Genomic DNA, 18,836 nt, shown 5'->3' with positions numbered 1-18,836 from the left:
TGGGGAGGAGGGGGGGGAGATGGTCATTACGGCGAGTGAGATGGAGCAGACGTGTTGTGGTGCGTGTCCTCATACTGTAGGTAATCAATGCTGAACCAAAACAGAATCCTACACAGTGACATTCTGCAGGCAATATGTTCTTTCAATATTATTCGGAGGGGAAGGTTAGTCTGTCCTGCTGAGTCAGGCAATTACACAAATGGCTTTCTGTCAAAAGTTCAACACTCATTGCAAAACAAAACAGAGAACAACAAATTGCAACCTTTATTCCGGTAAACAGACATAATTATGCTTACATATGTGCCATTTGCATATGTGATCAGATCCCACAAAATAAGCCTGAGGCCATTTTTGCTCCAGTGCTGTTAGTTCAGATGTGCAAGAGACTCAGTTATAGTGTCCTGATGGATTGAACGTGTTATGGATTTCCACTGCTTTACGTTGTGCAAGATTCTTGTAAAGGCCTGAAACTCAAAAGTGGCTGTGGAAACTTCAGACTCATTCTGTTAGGTCGGGTCACGTACTTGTCTTTGCATGTATTTGCTCATTGTCCGACGATGAGACCCGTCAAGCACAAAGCTAACTGTTGGCAGTTTGGGTTTTTCGAAGTCTTTGTTTTGTGTTTACGTGTTTTGTTGTCGTTGTATCACAAAAAGCTGACCCTGTAAAGTGGCAACTGACTATTACTATTATTATTTTATTCAGAAATCAATCAACTAAGCAACAATCGTACACAGTGAAAACAAGATACAGTTGATTCATTCTGGGATAACCAAAGAAAGCCAATTACACAGGCTTATTTCCATTAGGGTCCCTTAAGTACATATATGGACAAATTTACAAAATTACTGATATGGACAATCAGAGTTGTAGAATCTGTACTGTCTATGACAAAATTTCACCAGTAACTGCTGGTAAAGCAAAAGGTTTTTCTGGTGTTAAGTCTGGTTTAGGGCTTGTGCAATCACACAAATAGCCATGACATGAGTTTTTTCCAAATTACCAAACAGAGTTTGCATTTTTCTTTGCCTTTTCTGTTCACTGGGCAATCTTAATTTGCTGTGCTTAACTCAGTGTAGGTTAAAGCTTGAACTTTTTATATTTGTTCAGCAATCAGTGTCAAGAATTTCTCATTTGATTCACTGCCTTAAAAATGTTTCTGGAAGGTGGGCAGGTTCGTACCTGGTCTATGGGGCAATCACCAGGTAGAAAAATGTTCCTGGTGCTGTCCTCTGGCATCGGCAGGCAAAAAAAAATACCATCCTGAAATAGCTGTTGCAAGATACAGCATTGGACAGTGATTCATTGGTCTGACTCTCCAGGCCTACAACCAATTCAACTTAACACCATGCAAAATTCATAGTGGAGACTTAATTTCTTGAAGCTTGTGCTCCAGCCACTTTGACAAATTGGCAGGAAATCTGATCACATGAAATATACATGTACCTGTACCGGCACAATGTCACTTGATTTTGAAATGAAAATAGCCTCCAATCCTGAACACGCAGGAGGACTTCAATACAATGTGTGCAAATCTCACCTGATTTTGTGCAGCAGAGGACCACCTTGACCACTCGGGACGGCTGCGGAGGGAGACTGGCAATCCTCCCATTGATAATACCAGCATCCATGACCATGTTGCAGATCAGTTCAAGTGCAGCCTGATACTGAGTCTACACTGTACAAGCATGTACATCCACTACGGAACGTGCTGCACTCCACGCAACATTGTGTGCGCAGTGCTCCAAGAGGTGTTGAGGACCTTTTGCCTGGGCTTCTGCGTGTGATGAACTTTGACCTTGGAGGAGAGTTCCAGTGATGAGGTCACAAGGCCCGGACAGGTGCTGAAGGATGTAAGGTCACAGATTGGAGCCTGAAGCAAAGCATGAACAGTCGCGTGTCTGCAGAGACAAGGGCAAGAATTCTCATCAATATTTTGCGATTGCTGTTCTAAATTTCCTCTTCATACATGTACATGAAGTACATGTACGTACACACCTTCCAAACACTTCCACTGTAGCCTGTAACTTCCTGATTCAGAACAAGGGCAGTTGAAAGTGGGAAGAATACATATACATGTATATACACACATGTACATATGCACTCGAAGCAAAACTTGGAATATGTCATCGGTTTTGTTTCATTTCTATACATGCATATGTACCGTACATGTGACAGTATTTTCTTCAACTCGGCAAATAATGGGCTTTGTGGGACAAGGGATACCACTCTCCACTAGCAAAGACATCTGTCAGCGTGACACACAGCATGCTCATCCTAGCCTTGGGCGTGCATGTATGGTATGGGGCATGCATGACCAACTCTCATTGGAGAGTACGGTATTTGCGTGGGTGTTTGGTACTCGGCGGAGAAGGTTGTTGTTCAACCAGTGTCTCCCCTCGTCGACAGTGAGGGGGTACACGCATATGTATGTACTTGGAGAGGCCAGCTGACCGACAGAGACCACATTGCATTGGGACTTGAATAATAATCATCACATTCAATTTAGACACGCAGGATTTTGAATCTGTGTAATGGAAATTAATGAACATTTAGCATTCTGATGCTTATGCAGGAGGTGGTATCCGTGGGTTTTGGGGGGAGGAGGTTGTGGACGAGATATGAATGTCAGTGACAAAGGGAAGAGGTTGCAGGGAGTTTGAAGTGAACAGAGACGCCAAATGCACTGAGGCAATAAGCTGAGATTTCCAAAATCACATGATGTTAACTCTAGACAGGAAACTGTGCTAGGATTATTAATATTGGTCAGGGGGGTGGGCAAGGAAGCCGGACAACGACTCCAATCACCCCCTCCCCCGTCCTCTGAAATGTACTCTTGTTGTGTGCATGATACTACACCGAGGTGATTATCAACAGACAGAGAGACGCTATATGTAATAGATACACTTTCTCCAGAACTCAAATTGGGACCTCTGATACTCTATTCGATATCTACCCAAATCAAATTTGATCTCTCATTCTCATGTCCCGGCACGAACTAGACGCATCTTTCATCGGTGAGGATGCACGTAATCCAATGGTTGGGTTAAGTAAAAACACCTTCAGGCCAGTCGAAATATTGCAGTACGTATCCCCTTTCAGAAAGTAGTTTAGTTCACATTACATCAGAAACATACATTTCTACACTTTCATTTATGCGTACACACATACAATGTACATGTACGCAGGATGTACATGTATATGTTGTTACATACATGTAACAAGGCAGGGTTTATTTGCTTGTTTATTCAATTCATCCCCTGTTTACTGTTCCATCAAAACTGCATGTTTTCCTTGTGCATCTTTTCATTATTCAGTGAACTTGGTGGCCAACGTTTGACAAAGGACAAAATCTTGAAGTCTGCGATACAGTTCTGCAACCAGGAAATGCCCACGAAAAAAGCCACTTCCTGAAACCTGGGATACTGAACTTGATAAGGAAGCAGTTCATTCCGATTTTCTTTTTTTTTTTCTTGCTCCCAATCAGACTATGCACATTACCACATGCACATGAAGTTTCTGATGAGAATATTGTATCTGTGCTGGGCATGCAGAAACTGGTCACAAATGCACCTATCTTTCACCACCGCAGCCCTGCACGTTTGTTTTTTTTTTTCTTGAAGCAAACGCAGATTTGAAGAAGAGTACATGTACGTGCACATCACAACAAGTTCACGATGAGACAGACATTTGTGTTAAGTTTGCAACTTGAACATGTAACTTGCACAATATCCTCCACTATTGCAGGCCCACACGTACATGTACATATACATATTCATGTAATCCAGACATGTGCATGTACATGTACCGGGTAAGTCTCTGTTTCTCAACACAAGCAAAAACTTGTAGACCCTAAAAGCCCTGTCAGTTAGCCTAACATTTACAAAAGCCACCAAAATTTCTGTTTGATCAAATAATTTCTGAAGTTATAGACCCATACTATTAGGTACAGTGCATTCAAGCCTCAATACTGTGCTGTCCATATTGTACACAAATTTATCCAAACACTTGATTTTCCAACACGGCTTGTTGAATACTGCGTATACCAGCTACATGCAGCTGGCAAAAGCCGCTGACAAAAATGCTCATGTTTGTATGGATCTGAACATTTGTACCTGAATTTTACACAGAACAGAGAAACTTGAGATTGAATTCACGCTAGCATAATCACCATAGCAAACTGAATCAAAAAGGAGTAAATTTCAGTCATACTTCACGCCATCCTGGGAAAGACATTTGAAGCACAGCATTAACATCCTGAAAATAACAGGGAAAAATAGCAGGGTTTGTGGAAGAGCAATTTGTGCATCATACTGGCAGAAACAGGAAGGAGAGCGACATCAAACAACGGATGTGGCAGCCCTCGGAATTCTGGTGACTTGGATCAATTGTCATTACTACAGTATTCCAGGATTCCTACTGCAATATTGCATGCAGCCTTTCAACTTCAGCAGGCCTTGCCAAGAAAATTACCAAAAAAAGGGAGAGAGATTAACGTTTCCTTTCCAAAATTTGAACAATTTGTTTGTTGGAAAAAAAGGGAAAGAAAATCTAATGTGATCTACAGGTGTAGTTCCAAACTTTAAGCTCTGTGGATTGATGACAGAAAACAAAACAATAGGCGGAAAATTTCATTTTCAACAATGCAATGAAAAAAGGGAAAGAAAATCTAATATAATCTTGTTCCAAACTTTAAGCTCAGTGGATTGATGACAGAAAACAAAACAATAGGCAGAAAATTTCATTTTCAACATTGCAATGAAAAAAGGGAAAGAAAATCTAATATGATCTTGTTCCAAACTTTAAGCTCAGTGGATTGATGACAGAAAACAAAACAATAGGCAGAAAATTTCATTTTCAAACAGGCAATTTCAGATAAAGTGATCCATAATAAACGAATGCAAATTTGCACATTATTCTCTAAACAAAGTTCAGGTAAAAATGCGCTGGTATCTGGACTCGAGACAATGAACTCCATCCCCATTGGTCATGAGTCTGTGTACGACACAACATGCAGAATACGCCATGCCAAGGCCATATTTAAGGAGATTATATTGGACAACTTGCAAAAGGAATACAACATAAAATGGATGGGGGTGTTCAGGAAAATGAAAATAAACTTCTAGAACAAAATTGTTGAAAATCCATCATATGTTACTTCTTTTGACTCTGACTTAAACAGGTATTTATGAATGGGAATAAATATGTATTTGGCTAAGGAGACTGAACGCTCATAATGCCCTCGCCTGCGGCTCGGGCATTAGTCGCATCCATTCTCCTGAGACAGTCTACCAGTCAAGCACAAATATATTCCCTAGGTAACGGCAAAGTAGAAGCAGAAAACTGATGATAATTTCTATTCTGTGATTGCGTATTGTCCTCGAGCAAAGCAACACTATTTTTTAAGGGATGCACATGTTTACTGAAATTATCATTGAAATCATACTTGGATTTGTTTTTGTGATGTGCCTACATGTATTTTCCATTGCAATGACTTTATTGCACGGTAATGTTGCAGATTCTAGTTTACAGACTCATGTGTGACATGTCGTGATTTTTTTGACATTTACCTCACAAGGAAATTGGAACCACCGATTTTTCAAATACATTTCAAACACATAGCTACCTCATATGTCTTCGTTCTCGGGAGACGGAAGACAACATGAACTTCACTGTTTGGGAAATGACAGCAGACCAACAAAGAAAGTCATGGCAACATGACACCATTCCTACAAGAAGATCACACCTAGGGTGGGGGTACGTGGTTATATCCTGATCAAAGGGATGCTTGAAGATGGAGAATGTTTTGGGGAATACTTTAATAGGTATGCCGCCTTTTGTGACGAACAATAAAAATCACTTTGATTTGGATTCATAAAATCTGTATTATTTGTCACAACTTTGTCACACTTAATAATCATGCTGTATGTACATGTACCCTTGTTCAATCATCTTTGCACATTTGTACAGATACATGGCATTGTTAAACAAAGTTGCAGAGGTGTGAACTGGCCTAACAAAGCTGCCTTCCATGTTATCCATGCCCAAGTGCCACTATACATGTACCAGTACCTGATAATGCACTGCGAGTTCTCACATGCTTGAATATTTAAATGAGTTGATCCCCATTTCGGAGGTCAAAGCCCCCATGAAAACCTTGCCATTTCATGACCCCACGTCAAATGAGAGAAAATGAGGCTGCTTATCCACGCAACCTTAATTGCCCCACCGCAGCTAATCCGCAGCGTGTCTATTCTAAGGTACATGTATGCAATAACAAATCATTGCACAATTCAAATAGTCTGATACTTCAACTTCTAATTGCTTCCATATATAGCTGAAGATCTGCTTTGTGTGCTTGTTGCCATGACAACGCAAATTAATGATTCAATACGCTGCACAGTGGGATGATTTCCATCTCCATTATTTTATGCATGACGTCTCATATCTTAAATGCCTTTAAACTTTTTGTCCTCTCCTGGGAAGATGTACACGTATATATTTTCAATTAAACTTTCAATGCGTTCATCCTCCACGGTCCTCCATTATTTCTTGAATATGCTCCTCGGAGAAATGCCCACTGCCTCAATCCTTCAAAATCCTCTGGCAATTCCTGCCATTAAGTTGAGGCAGTGTGAATGGTATCCTTGACCAGTATGGTTGAATTCATGTAAAACTGAGGCATGAACATACGCCTGGCTAGGCATGAACAGCACAAGGTCTAATCCTAGACCCTCGCCCTTTGCAGTCAGTCACACTTTTCTGCCATAAATACTTAATCCTCTGAAATCACCTGGAGGATTTTAGAAGATTGAGAGTGGTTAGGGTTAGAAGACTTCGTCATCAAAATTTATGATCAGCACAGTTGCAGTGGAAGTCCATTTGCATTCTCCTACATGTATTGTATGCTTAATTGTTGCACGCTTGTCTGTTAAAGGGAATGAATAAAAGGCAGGAGAAACATTTCAAATGTAAATGAAAGTGTTTGTTGTTACCAAATACATGTATACATGGAGCTTAAAATCTGCTGACATGTACTTACCCTTCGTCAAGCAACTCATAACTTTTCAGAACTTATTAACAATATGCTTCAGAGCATCCACAAGAGAGGATTTTGCGGACAAAGAATGACGCCCACCCCTGCAAGACTGGTTGATCAAAATATCTTTTGCACTGCAATTTGTTCTGCATGCACATGTCTGCTCTACTTGGTCCTAAATGTGTATATGTGCTAGTATGAAACTAGTTGAACCGCCGAAGGGTTTCCAAAACCCAACTCAAAGAAAAACCTATATCTGCAAGGAAGACTGAATGCGCTTTCACTTTCATTCCTAGGGTATGGGCGATATCTCTGTTTATACACCGGACAACAGTTTTCGTACGCACATGTACGTGCATGTCCTCCAGAGTGAATGCATATGCAGTGTTTAAACTCTTGAAGCTCGTAAGTTGAAATTGTAATGTGTTATGCCGAATATTACGAGATACAAGTAAGGGCTCTTATAAGTTCTGATACAATTCAACAAAAACCCAGGGACTTAGGGTGGGAATTTACATTTAAATTTGAAAAACATTTAGAAAACATTTCCATACTGTGTAAATGTCTCACCCTTAGCACGGTGTCATTGAAAACTTTAATTGTATACATATTCACTGTAAACAGTTGACACAAAGTTCCGGTGATGAATGAATTGTATTCCTTTGATATGACCAAGCAGTAAAGTGTTTTAAAAATCAGATTACATTTTAACAGGCATCATTTACAATAAAAAACAAATGCCAGATTTTGTTTATTAAAATGTCAAACCTCTAAAAGGGGCGGGTTCGTTGAGAGGTTTCAGAAAATCTATAAGCGGATTTGGTACTTTTTTACCAGGGACCATCAAATACTAGTACATGTACATGTAAGTTTATTTTGTAAAAACAGTATAAGTAATAGAGAATTTGAGAATTGAAAACAGTAAGAGAAAAGTGTGCAATCCTGGATAAACAAATATGAAGGATTCAGCTTTAAGGACATACTACTGCTAGGGACACCTTTTGGCTTAAATGCTGATGACATTTGACATTTCATATTTTCACATGGCCGACCCTTTTAAAAGGAGATTGGAGTGGAGTTCCAAAGCATCTGATTTCACTAATGGTCCTCTACAACCTTGCTCACCAAGACAACCATCCTCCCTCTTGGGGACCCAAAAGTTAATCTCGTTATAAGCAGGATGCTGTATTGACAGTGCTCTCGTAATCGGTGTTCCATTGCATTGCAACTGGAAAAGGCCTACATGTATGCCTGTATGAAGCTCTAGATATGAGCCCATAATCCTTTGGGTTCCTGGAAAAAGGTTCTACACTGTGTTCACTGATCTGCTTGTACATCATCAGCAGTCTTGGGTGAGGCACAAGCTTAATTGCACTGGTGCATGGCACTGCTCTAAGAGTTTGTTGCTCATGTGAGAGCAAAGACAATATGAGTGCAAAGTGCACACTCGTGCCTGTGTCTCACAGTAACCAAGATGTGCAACTCAGAGAGTGTCACGTCCGAAGCTTCTCTGTGCACACTGGCAGCTACCCAAAGGTACCGGTAATACCGTACACCGCCAATCTGTACAGCGAACGCTGCAAATTGATTCTGATTTTGTTTACGCAGCAGCAAAGGATTTCCATTAGAAGGCCTGTCTGCAAGTAATCTATACGCAGAGCATCACTGATATTAAAAATTCACGGTGACTTGTCTGTGCACAATTTACATACATGTACATGTGCTAAACTAGTTATTGAAAATGGTAGCTCTCCCCCCCAAGTACACGAATATCACCTGGGAACATACAAATTCTACTCTTCTTGTGAAATGTATATGGGACAACCCTTCAGAATCCTAGTCAACCTTCAAGGAAAGTTTCCATACTTTTCCTAACATATGGCAAAACATGTACCGCTACAATGTATACTGCAGTCACCAATGGGTTAAAAAAACAAAAAACAAAATAGAAACAAAACAAAACAAAAAACAAAGTCCCATCTGACATTTACATGAACATTTACGTGTACATGTACAAATGTATTCAACATTATTTTGCATGTGAACACTTTACTGATACCTCTAGCATACATTGCAGGAACTGAAGTACCAATGTTCGCTCACTGATAGTATTCGTTATGCCTTTCTCAGAATAACCATCGTAGTGGCAAACACAAAGTGACGTAAAAGATGAACAGAACAAGTCTTCAAGTCAGTGTAACTTTTGAAGGCCTTTGTCATTCAGACTACATTTGGAAGCACAATTTAAACGGCCAGATGCCAATTTAGACACTGTCTGCTCTGGCGCAGAGACAATCGAAACTCACCGCCTCGTAAACAATCCAATCAATCTAATTAAGATTCTCTCTCTGAAATAATTCTATCATCTACTGGGCTCAATTAGCCAGCTTACATGTAAAATGGCCGCAAGGGACCATTGTTTTTTGCTTGTTTTGTTTTGTATTCCTTTGGTTTTGACTTCACAACAATTGATGATCAACCCCAAACATTGCAGATTTCGCATTTTTTAATTAGAAGTTTTGTACATGAATCAGAGTCATTTCTACATGTTTATGCTAATCATGACATAAAAAACCCTTCATTTTGATTAACCCAAACAGTTCCGGGCATTGTTTGGCTTAGAGTACTCAGTACTACAAAATACTAAGTAACACTCTGAGCCTGAAGGACCTAGCGCTACAAATTACTATTTCTGACTAGGTTTATTCCGTTGTTACTCCTACAGCGAACAATGAAACCATGCATTCATAGTGCCACAGCACTGTATGGTACATTGTCTTCTCGATTGTACATGTATTTTATGGCTTCAGAGAATAATAATGTCATGTCCGCTTACAAGTGACAGGGCTGAGTACTACATTCTACTACTAAGTAGTACTTTGTAGCATTCGGGACAGTTAGGGTTAAGAAGTTGATTGCACATGATAAAGCCTGGATTTCTCAAAGGTTCATGAAGGTAAACTCGCAAGTGGGCAGACTTACAAAAATAACCATAAAATATACTGATTTTGTAAGCATACCCTTTGAACACCAACTGAAAATACATGTACATATACATATACAACAGGCCCTTTTTTCAGAGGAGACACACAACTATGGTGAACGTACATTTACATGTAAGTGGGGTACAAACTCTTGGTATTTTTGATCTGCTCAGATTACATGTACATGGGTAACCCCAAAAGACAGATGAATGAAATTAATTACTCTGCCCAGATGGCAGACAAACTGCCGTCGCTCCATTAAGTACTCCGAGAGGACTTAATCTCATTGAATGTAATTTTAAAAATCCATCATAATCCCTCTCAGTCAAGCAATAAACCAAATTGGGCCAAGGATGTATTATTCATTAAGCACAGGTATCCTATACCCTTGTACAATATTGGTAATGTTTCATTTTTGAAGCAAAAATTCAATTTTTATTTCACAATCGAAGTGAAATGTGTACAGAACCGCAGCTCAAATGAAAATGCATTTACATGTAGGTTTCAAATTTCATAGCTGAAACCTCTCATCTGTGATAAGAAGCCATCAGGCGCATACATGTAGCCTGGGTTTTGATTTTCGGTCTAACGCTACAACATCAGGCTGCGAAGACAGCTGCAAGATAAAGAGACAGTTTTGGAATTTTTTTACAACTCAATACTCAATAGTTTTATCGTCCAAATTGGCTGTCTTCATTAGTTTTATATGTATGATTGATATTGGCCATCCTGGTTCAGCATTGACAATCCGTTGCCGTCCTGTTCTTGCTCCCTATCGTTGCTCCCATCTTGTTCTTAAACTCTGTGCATTTTGTCCCTCTGCATCCCCCCTTTGGCTAAACTCCTGGACTGAATGACTGAAAGCTTTTAAAATAATTGGTGACATTCATTCACACCTTCGCTTAAACATACATTGTATCTGATGGGGTAATGTCTTTCACTTCACGACTACAACGTAATTTTTGGTTAGAGAGAGTATCTTCACAAAGAGAAGTTTCAACTTGTTTCCTGCAAGAAAGTAACTGCAGCCCCTTGAAAGGCTATAATGCATGCAGGCAAAGGCCACATAATCTAGATAATGCTGGAAGAGGCAGTTAGTGCAGAAAAAGCAAATTCACTCTCAGGAAATCACACATCTGAGCTAAAAATACATGCTGAAATGTCTGATGAATTTGATCATGTCCTCTTTAACAGTGCGTGCAGCAAACTGCAATCCACCACAAACGGGAAGGTTAAGAACCGTTACAAGTTCTACTTCAGGGGGCTATGTTTGGTGACTGGTGCACTTAACGATCACTCCAACGACGAATTCACCATTTCCTGGGGGTGTGCAGAAGGTTTCATCTCGTCTTGAGCATTCCCCAAAGTTATGACACACGCAATTACCCTGGGAAGAGTTGAGAGGTGGCCCATTTCAACACGGTTGCAGCTGAGACGTGAAAACGGGAACACTTGGCATTCTACTCACTGGGCATCTCCGCAATGTACCCTGTTTGATGCGGACCATTTAATCAGCGCAAACATGTTTACAGGGAATCCGAATGTGGTTAGAATGAGGGTAAAGGTGGGAAGGCTGTCAGGGTAGGGGGGTGACATGTGTATGTATCTGTTCACAGTTATCAAACAGGAGGGAATTAAACTTCACAGGAAGAGAAAAAATGCTTTCAGCGAACTCAAACACATAATGGGTACAGACAGGTACATGCATATGCTAGATTCCCCTTTTCAGTCATCTCAGCGTAGGTACATGTACGTGGTGTAGTTTTCAAATGTGTCCCTTCTAATGCCCCTTCTTGTTGAAAAAGACTAAAGCTTAATTTAATCCTTTCGTACCTGTATTTCTCTCGTCATTTTACATTCATAAATACCTCAGACAGTTAGTCAACATGCAAGTTGACCGTGTATTAACATTTGATAATGCCTGCCGAGCGGTGATAATGCCCGCTGTGTAAGTTGAGTGCTGGAACCTGGATACAAGACGGTTTTTAATCAATTCTGATTGGTCAAGAGTCTGTGTGCTTGCGGCTCGCCGAGCGCATGCTAAACGGATAATTTGGACAAGGACTATTCCATTTAATGGAAACTGAAAGTAAAATTCTAAAATCGCTAGAAATCCATCATATATTGACTTCTTTTGACTCTCGGACTAAAAAGGTATTTATGAATGGGAATGAATATAACTAACGTTTATGACCGGCTCAGGAGACTGAACGCTGATAATGCCCTTGCCTGCGGTTCGGGCATTAGTCACGTCCATTCACTTGAGTCGGTCTGCACTGCACGTTTAAGACCGGCCAAGCACATATTTATTCAGGGCCTGCTGCAAGTCATTGGCTCTCTTCAACTTTCAACATATTTGAAATTGTCAGTAAAGGATGCCAGATTGTGAAGTTGATTATGTCAGTGCTTCAATGATCAAAAGTAACTGTTCTGACATCCTTCCTTCTATATTAATGCATGCTGTATTCATTTGAAAATTTATGTGCCATTATCATCAGCTGAGGGACTCTGCAAACATCTTGTTGTAACAGGATGTAATCACGGACCATTTACATTTGTAAATAGTCTGTGATGTAATGAATGACTGCTTTGTAGCATTCACATAATTAAAAGGGAGAAGAAAGTGGTGAGTATCTCTGTTTGGCTCCAACCAGACAACTGAAGGTATTATTGATATTCATAACAGCGTAGGGTCCAATTCAGATTCCCTTGAGTGTACAAGCTAACACCTACCACACCTGTTGTCAATACCAGTGGTGTGAGAAACTCCCCAGCAGGCAGGAAACCGGTGACATGACTAGATCCTCTGTCAACGATGAGATCAAAAGGGGGCAGGCAGTGCATCAGCCAAGTCACTGGACAGAATCAATAATTCCCGGAGTGCCGACTCCTAGGTCCAGACTTCGTGTTGGATGTCCCCTCAGAAAATATGGACAAAAACAGAATCTGATCCAGACAACAACAAAATCTGTTTGAAGGCAAGGAAAGACGTGGGAATCAGTTACCACAGCAACTATATTTAGATGCAACCGTAGACTGTCTTGACGTGGTGTTGCCGGGTGCAAAATTCAAAAAGTGCAGACAGAAGAGCATAGGCATATCTGTCGCTCTCAATTAGAGCCTGCGCCTTTAGCAAATTTGGTTAGTGATTCTCTGCAGCTCAAAATCAAGTCAATCCTTTCTCCAAGTAACATTCGGGTTGAATTTCCCTCAAGGCAGTATTCCCCTTGGGGGTTGCTCCTAATGCATGCGATCCAACCGCCTTGAAACAGATCTGGCCAGGTCTAAATGGGCAAAAACCATAATCAGACCAAACAGGTCCACGGGCAAAAGCACCAGAGGCCCGATCCTACCATAGGCAAGTGCCCTGACATCTCAAAATTGACACTTTCCGTCAGTCTCGAAAATCTGATTTCTCCTCACTTCCACATATACACTCTTACACTGGACCACTCTCCATGGTTACAGAGATGTGCTGCACTTTTGAGATGAGAGAAACAGTTTTTCTTTTCAGTTGAAAAGACGAACTTGTGCATATTGTTTCAAAAGATGTGATACACAGAATGCATTAAATGAAGCTGCAAGCACAATGCCTCAGTTGTGGGAAACCGGGTTAGAGTTACTTTTGGGTGGCACTACACTCCAAAAAGAAAACTGTTTACTTTTTTTTTCTTTGAGGATGACATTGGTGGTAAGAGCAAGGTAAGGAAACATGCTGTTTTTTAACTCCCTGCTTTTGCATGCATTCCATCACATCAGCTCCTCTTGAAAAACACAAACAAAATCCTTCATTTTCATGCATAAAATATATTCTAACTCAAGACATTCCAAGGTCTCTTTCAGAATTTCATGAACACTTTCAACGTAAAACATTAACTGCACCATCATAATTGACGCAAGTCCCCTTTTTTAATAAAAAAAGTCCAAAGGTCAGATGATGTAGTTGCACCTGTGTTGAACATTTTCACTTGACAATCTGAAAAAAAAAAAACCTTAATTTTTTTCTCTAGCTCAGATTGCCATGGCCAGAGCGGTGCATACAGAGAGTTGTGACATACATTTAAGTGTCATCATGGTTGGAATCAAACTGCAAGGTTTTGCACCAATGCCCACAGACAGTTGGTACACAATTGCTGCAAATTATACTGTACACATTTAAATGAACAGCCATTTCGCTTCCAAAATCTGAAGTAGGCAATACTCTCTCTTTTTACAGCTCTGGCCTCGTCTGTGAGTGTACATTTCCGATGATGATGGCACAATGGTGCCATGGGGATGGGCACTCTCCTGTCATTCTTGATTCTTGGGCTCCATTACCACACGGAATGTTTATCAGAATCTCAATCAGGTTGGCGTTTACGATATTGTCTCTTTAGTTGTTGCTGGACAGTTTCTTGGCTCAATACGGTGAGTTTGTCTTGAAATCTGGCCATGAACTGCACTGGCTACTGTAAAACCACTGAGGCCTTTAGGAGATGACTCAGTTTAGATGGCAATTCAAAAAAAGGGCCATATGTTGAGAGATGGTCTGCTTTGTCAAGCAGTGACTTAAAAAAATCAGTCCATCATTTTTGTTATGACATTTTCCACCTACTTCCCAGTTGATGGGGAGTGAAAACGCCAGTCGTAGACAATGTTCATGAGTTGGTTCTCATCATGTGGAACCCCATTTCCGCAGTCATCCATCTAAGAACATACATGTATGCACCATAATTTGCCAATGCACAGGAGGACCCTAGACACTGATTGCTATAGAAACAGTAATCAGGAGAATACAGACAATTAGAATGTGAACCGTGGCCCAGTTCATGTGTATGTCAACCCTAGCAAATGATAACAAACATCACTCACTCCCTTGTGTGCTGTCAAATACTGGCTTGCCAAATTCACTCCTTGGTAACTCATGTCATCTAATAAGAAGGCAGACAATGCCAGCCAGGTAGATTAATAATCATCTACTGTATATGTACATGTAGCTGGTGCACAGGTGCAAATAACTGATAACGAACCATTACTATAGGACATGTACATGTACATACATAAGAGGATCTGTCACAATGCAGGTATTTTGACAGAACCCTTTATACTTGGTGGAACACAGATCTGTTGCTTTGCATGGTTTGAAGAATCTTACTGCATTAGATATACATGCAGGCACATGGTCCTCTGTGCACTTGCCCTAGATAGCTGTCACACTTCCTGGCAGATGTTATACTTTTTGCACTCAGCCCAACTCTTTATGCATAAGGTGGGATCACAAGCAGGTATTGTATGTAGCTTTTCATGGTTGGAAGGAGAATGCTGTAAGATCTGCACTGCCTTATGTGGTTATATTCATGATTCCAGAAAGCTGCCACAGACCCCCACAAATCTGCACCAGTTGGCATTCAATTGCCACCCTTTTCTTGCAGTTATGACAGTTTGAAAATTGAAGGTTTCACAAAAGGTGGATTCTGAAGAGGATTCTAGCACTAATTACTCATAAAGTGGGCCAATCAGAGTTACTGTGCACTAACTGGTAGCCAATCACAGTCCATTGTTTTAGCCAACCAGGCAAGGGGTCAGATTACTTCTTTCAGGCAATGCTTGTTTAGGAGGGAAATTCTCATGTGAGGATCATTCTGTCACAGCTAGTTGGGCAAGCAGGGTCAATTTGCCCACCACCACCCCAGTATCTGGCTTTTTAAAGGATATTTGGTTTTAGTGGCATTTTTTTTACAGGATTCGAAGATCCAGCCACTTCCTAATACACACAAGATGTGACATGTATTTTTACTGTTGTGATAAATTCTACCAATGATATTATTGTTGACAATGATGATTGCCATAATACAATGTACATGTACATGTAATTTGAAATGTGTAAGGGGTCGGCCACACCCTCTTATGTACATGTACCCCAGGGGGTGGGGTGTGCTGTATGTCCCATAGCACAACCAGTACTGACCCCAAAAGGTTGGATGGATCATTGTATTATTTCATGATTGCTCCTGGGGCCTGGGAGCCCATTCATTAATGACTGGCCTGTAAGCCAAATGACAACAGATGTACATGTACGTCGGACCTGGGAGTCCTTTGTTTGTTTGATGTATGTTTTGAGGCCTACCAGTCCATAACTGATGTCAGCTTGCCCAAAACAGATTTGGTATCTGGCAAAATAATAACTAATTGAAGCTTTGGCAAGAGACAGGAAAATAATTTGTCTGGAAGTTTGTTCATTTGTGAGTAGGAGTATAAACAGACATTGTGCACTGTACATGCATGGATGCATGTTACAACTGTTTTTCACTGAGGTGAAAACAGGTCATCAGTGACATACAAAAAAAGGTAAGGAATCTGAGAAATTCTACTAGCTGCATGAACTTTAACTTGATGCAGTTCCTGGCTTTTTTCCCTTTAATTTGTGTTTCGTTTTCATTTGTTGTTGTTTCACAGATTTAATGTTAAATCTTTTGAACGGGTTAATTAGCAATGAAGAAATGTCTAATCTTCAAGGAAAAAATTGACCACATGAATTCTGGTTCCTAAAATTAAACTTTTAAGGCCGGCTAACACTTCAGACAAATTGGGAAAGCAAAGAAAATTTGATGCCACAAAAAGTTTATGGCTAAATTCGCTGGAGTTGAAATGCGTTCAATGTTCGCACACTTGCAATTCAAAAATGATCCGACACCACAGAGTCATGTTCATGGTTGTTTTTTCACCAATCATAATGGCTTTTAAGAACAGATTTCTGAAAAACTCTTCCTAATTCCAGAAAGGGAAATCCTTCTGGCCAACGCCCTGACCCCTACCATGTTTGTAGCATGTGATGACACTGCATGACTGCCTCAAGTCAGTACTGATATGACGATTAACTGTGATGACAAGTTTAAAAAAGGCATTTCAATTGCTCTTAAAGGACAAAAATCAGAGCACTTCTGGGATAAAGTGAATCCCGACTGCAGGCCCAACTGCGTTGTGTTTACCACGCCTAAAAAAATCTACACATATAAGGGCAGTGAAAGCAAAAACATATCATCTACACTCTGTGGAGCTGAAGTTTGCCTGTCAGAATTGGCTATCTTGGGGCTGTGGCTTTGACTTGTTGGCATGATCAAGCCATAGAGAATAGCTGTAGACAATGATCCCCACTTCTGACAAAGTTTTGGGAGAGTGCAAGTTTTGAGGCCAAATCTCTGCTGGAGAATTGACATCCACGTACATGTATGTGTACTGTGCATGTACATGTATGTTCTCAGCATTACCATCACATCCAGCTACAACTGCTGAACAAAATTCAATTTAATTCAACTCTATCTTGCAGCAAAGGTGGATGTCAGTTTAATTCAATTTACAGTGTACCGGTAGCATGGGCTAGAATTACTATACAGCACATAAAGTGAGCAGATTTCAACCTGTATGTACCGTACATACGCACAATTGACGCGAGTGAAGCCTTCATTTTTACAGACCTACATGTACAGCGGGATGAATTTCGGACCAGATGAAACTTCTCACTTAAATGACTTTGTGCTTGTCATGTTTCAAATTGAGAATATTGGGTCATTTGACCCAGATACGCCATCAATATAAACTACATGTACCTGTCCTCTGAGGTACGTCACACCACTGTTAAAGATCTACAGAGAGCTATGGAGCATTGAATGTCAGTAAAAGCTGTGATGTGCTCATTTCACCATATACTGTTCCTACACATACACATGCGCAATGAAAAACAGTAAGTACATATATTCATACATACATGTATGTATTCTGAAAGCTCTTTATGGCCAACCTGTTTCATTAAAAAAAACTTCCTTGTTTTTTGGTTACCTTGTGGTAACCTCATTGCATGTACCGTACATGTACGTTGCCGCAGGGTCCAGACCAAATTAATCATGTTGCAAACTCAGGATGTGTATATGTAGATTGATTGGTAGGTGGCCGTCTCTTGTTGTTGTAGGCAACAAGGTTGATCGATGAGCACTGGTAGGTACTGTGCCTGTACTTCATTTATGCGCTCCCCAAACGATTAAAGGGGGCATGGAATAAAAACTGAAACTGTAAGAGTTCCTATGGGGCTATCGATCCTGAGGTTTCTGGTTCAAGTATAAAATAGCTGTGTTCTTTTGGTCTCAACCTAATTTTAACTTGCATTGAAATCTGACTTTTTTGTACTGTTGTACTGTACATCAGATCATTTAATACCTTACCAATGCGGATGCATGTGTTAATAACAAAAATACATACACAACTAGTAGGTTTTTAACTGAGAAGATGTGACAAATGGGAAGTAAATATGATCAACGTCTGGTCTTATGAAATGTGTGCATCTAACCAGAAAAATGTTAATGGGACTATACAAGTGTACAATGTACATGTACCTGTAACACACATTTGAATTCATTTTCCCATTTTCAAGAAGTTTTCAAAAATCATTTGAACAAAATAAAATATTTACAGTATGTATTTTTTGGGGCATCGGGGGATGTTAATTTAACAATGCATATTGGATGTTTTCCCCACCACCAGTGTACCAGTATATTTATAACTGCTGTAAACTTGGTGTTGACTGAAGGCTTATGAAGAAATTCACAAGCTTACTTTAGTATAATATTCAACCAACGTTTTCACGCAGCGTCAATAATGCCATAAGTGACCCAAAGTGAGAAAACATCACGCTACCGATGAAAATGCCGACTGCAAATATTAAAAATTCAGGTTTCATGCAAGCAATTTCTCAACACTTACGTGCCTATTGTATCCCCTTTCTGGACAAAAAAATAATAAAGCCAGGGGCTACGAGGACAAGACCTGAATAATGGAGCTTT

The 18,836-nt window shown here is 40.2% G+C and overlaps 1 protein-coding gene across 8 annotated transcripts in view; it reads right to left on the bottom strand.

Annotated features, from left to right (window-relative positions):
* LOC110989370 (NACHT domain- and WD repeat-containing protein 1-like) overlaps nt 1-18,836 on the bottom strand; it is a 129,817-nt gene that overhangs the window by 73,983 nt on the left and 36,998 nt on the right. For 6 of the 8 annotated variants that reach the window (XM_022255675.2, XM_022254109.2, XM_022256274.2 and 3 more), the window contains one exon: nt 1,541-1,901. In XM_022255675.2, coding sequence (XP_022111367.2) covers nt 1,541-1,637 — 97 coding nt within the window. In that variant the 5' untranslated portion in view covers nt 1,638-1,901. Of the gene's footprint in view, nt 1-1,540; nt 1,902-7,042; nt 7,062-12,756; nt 12,939-18,836 lie in introns of those variants that run through there. The other 2 variants (XM_087149167.1, XM_087149168.1) reach the window with 2 other exon arrangements.

The sequence above is a fragment of the Acanthaster planci genome, linkage group LG19 (genome assembly GCF_054643075.1).
Source record: "Acanthaster planci isolate LZ-2023a linkage group LG19, COTS_SCS, whole genome shotgun sequence".
Lineage (NCBI taxonomy): Eukaryota > Metazoa > Echinodermata > Asteroidea > Valvatida > Acanthasteridae > Acanthaster > Acanthaster planci.
The sequence above is the reverse complement of the archived record's forward strand: the minus strand, read 5'-3'. Positions and strand labels throughout refer to the sequence as shown.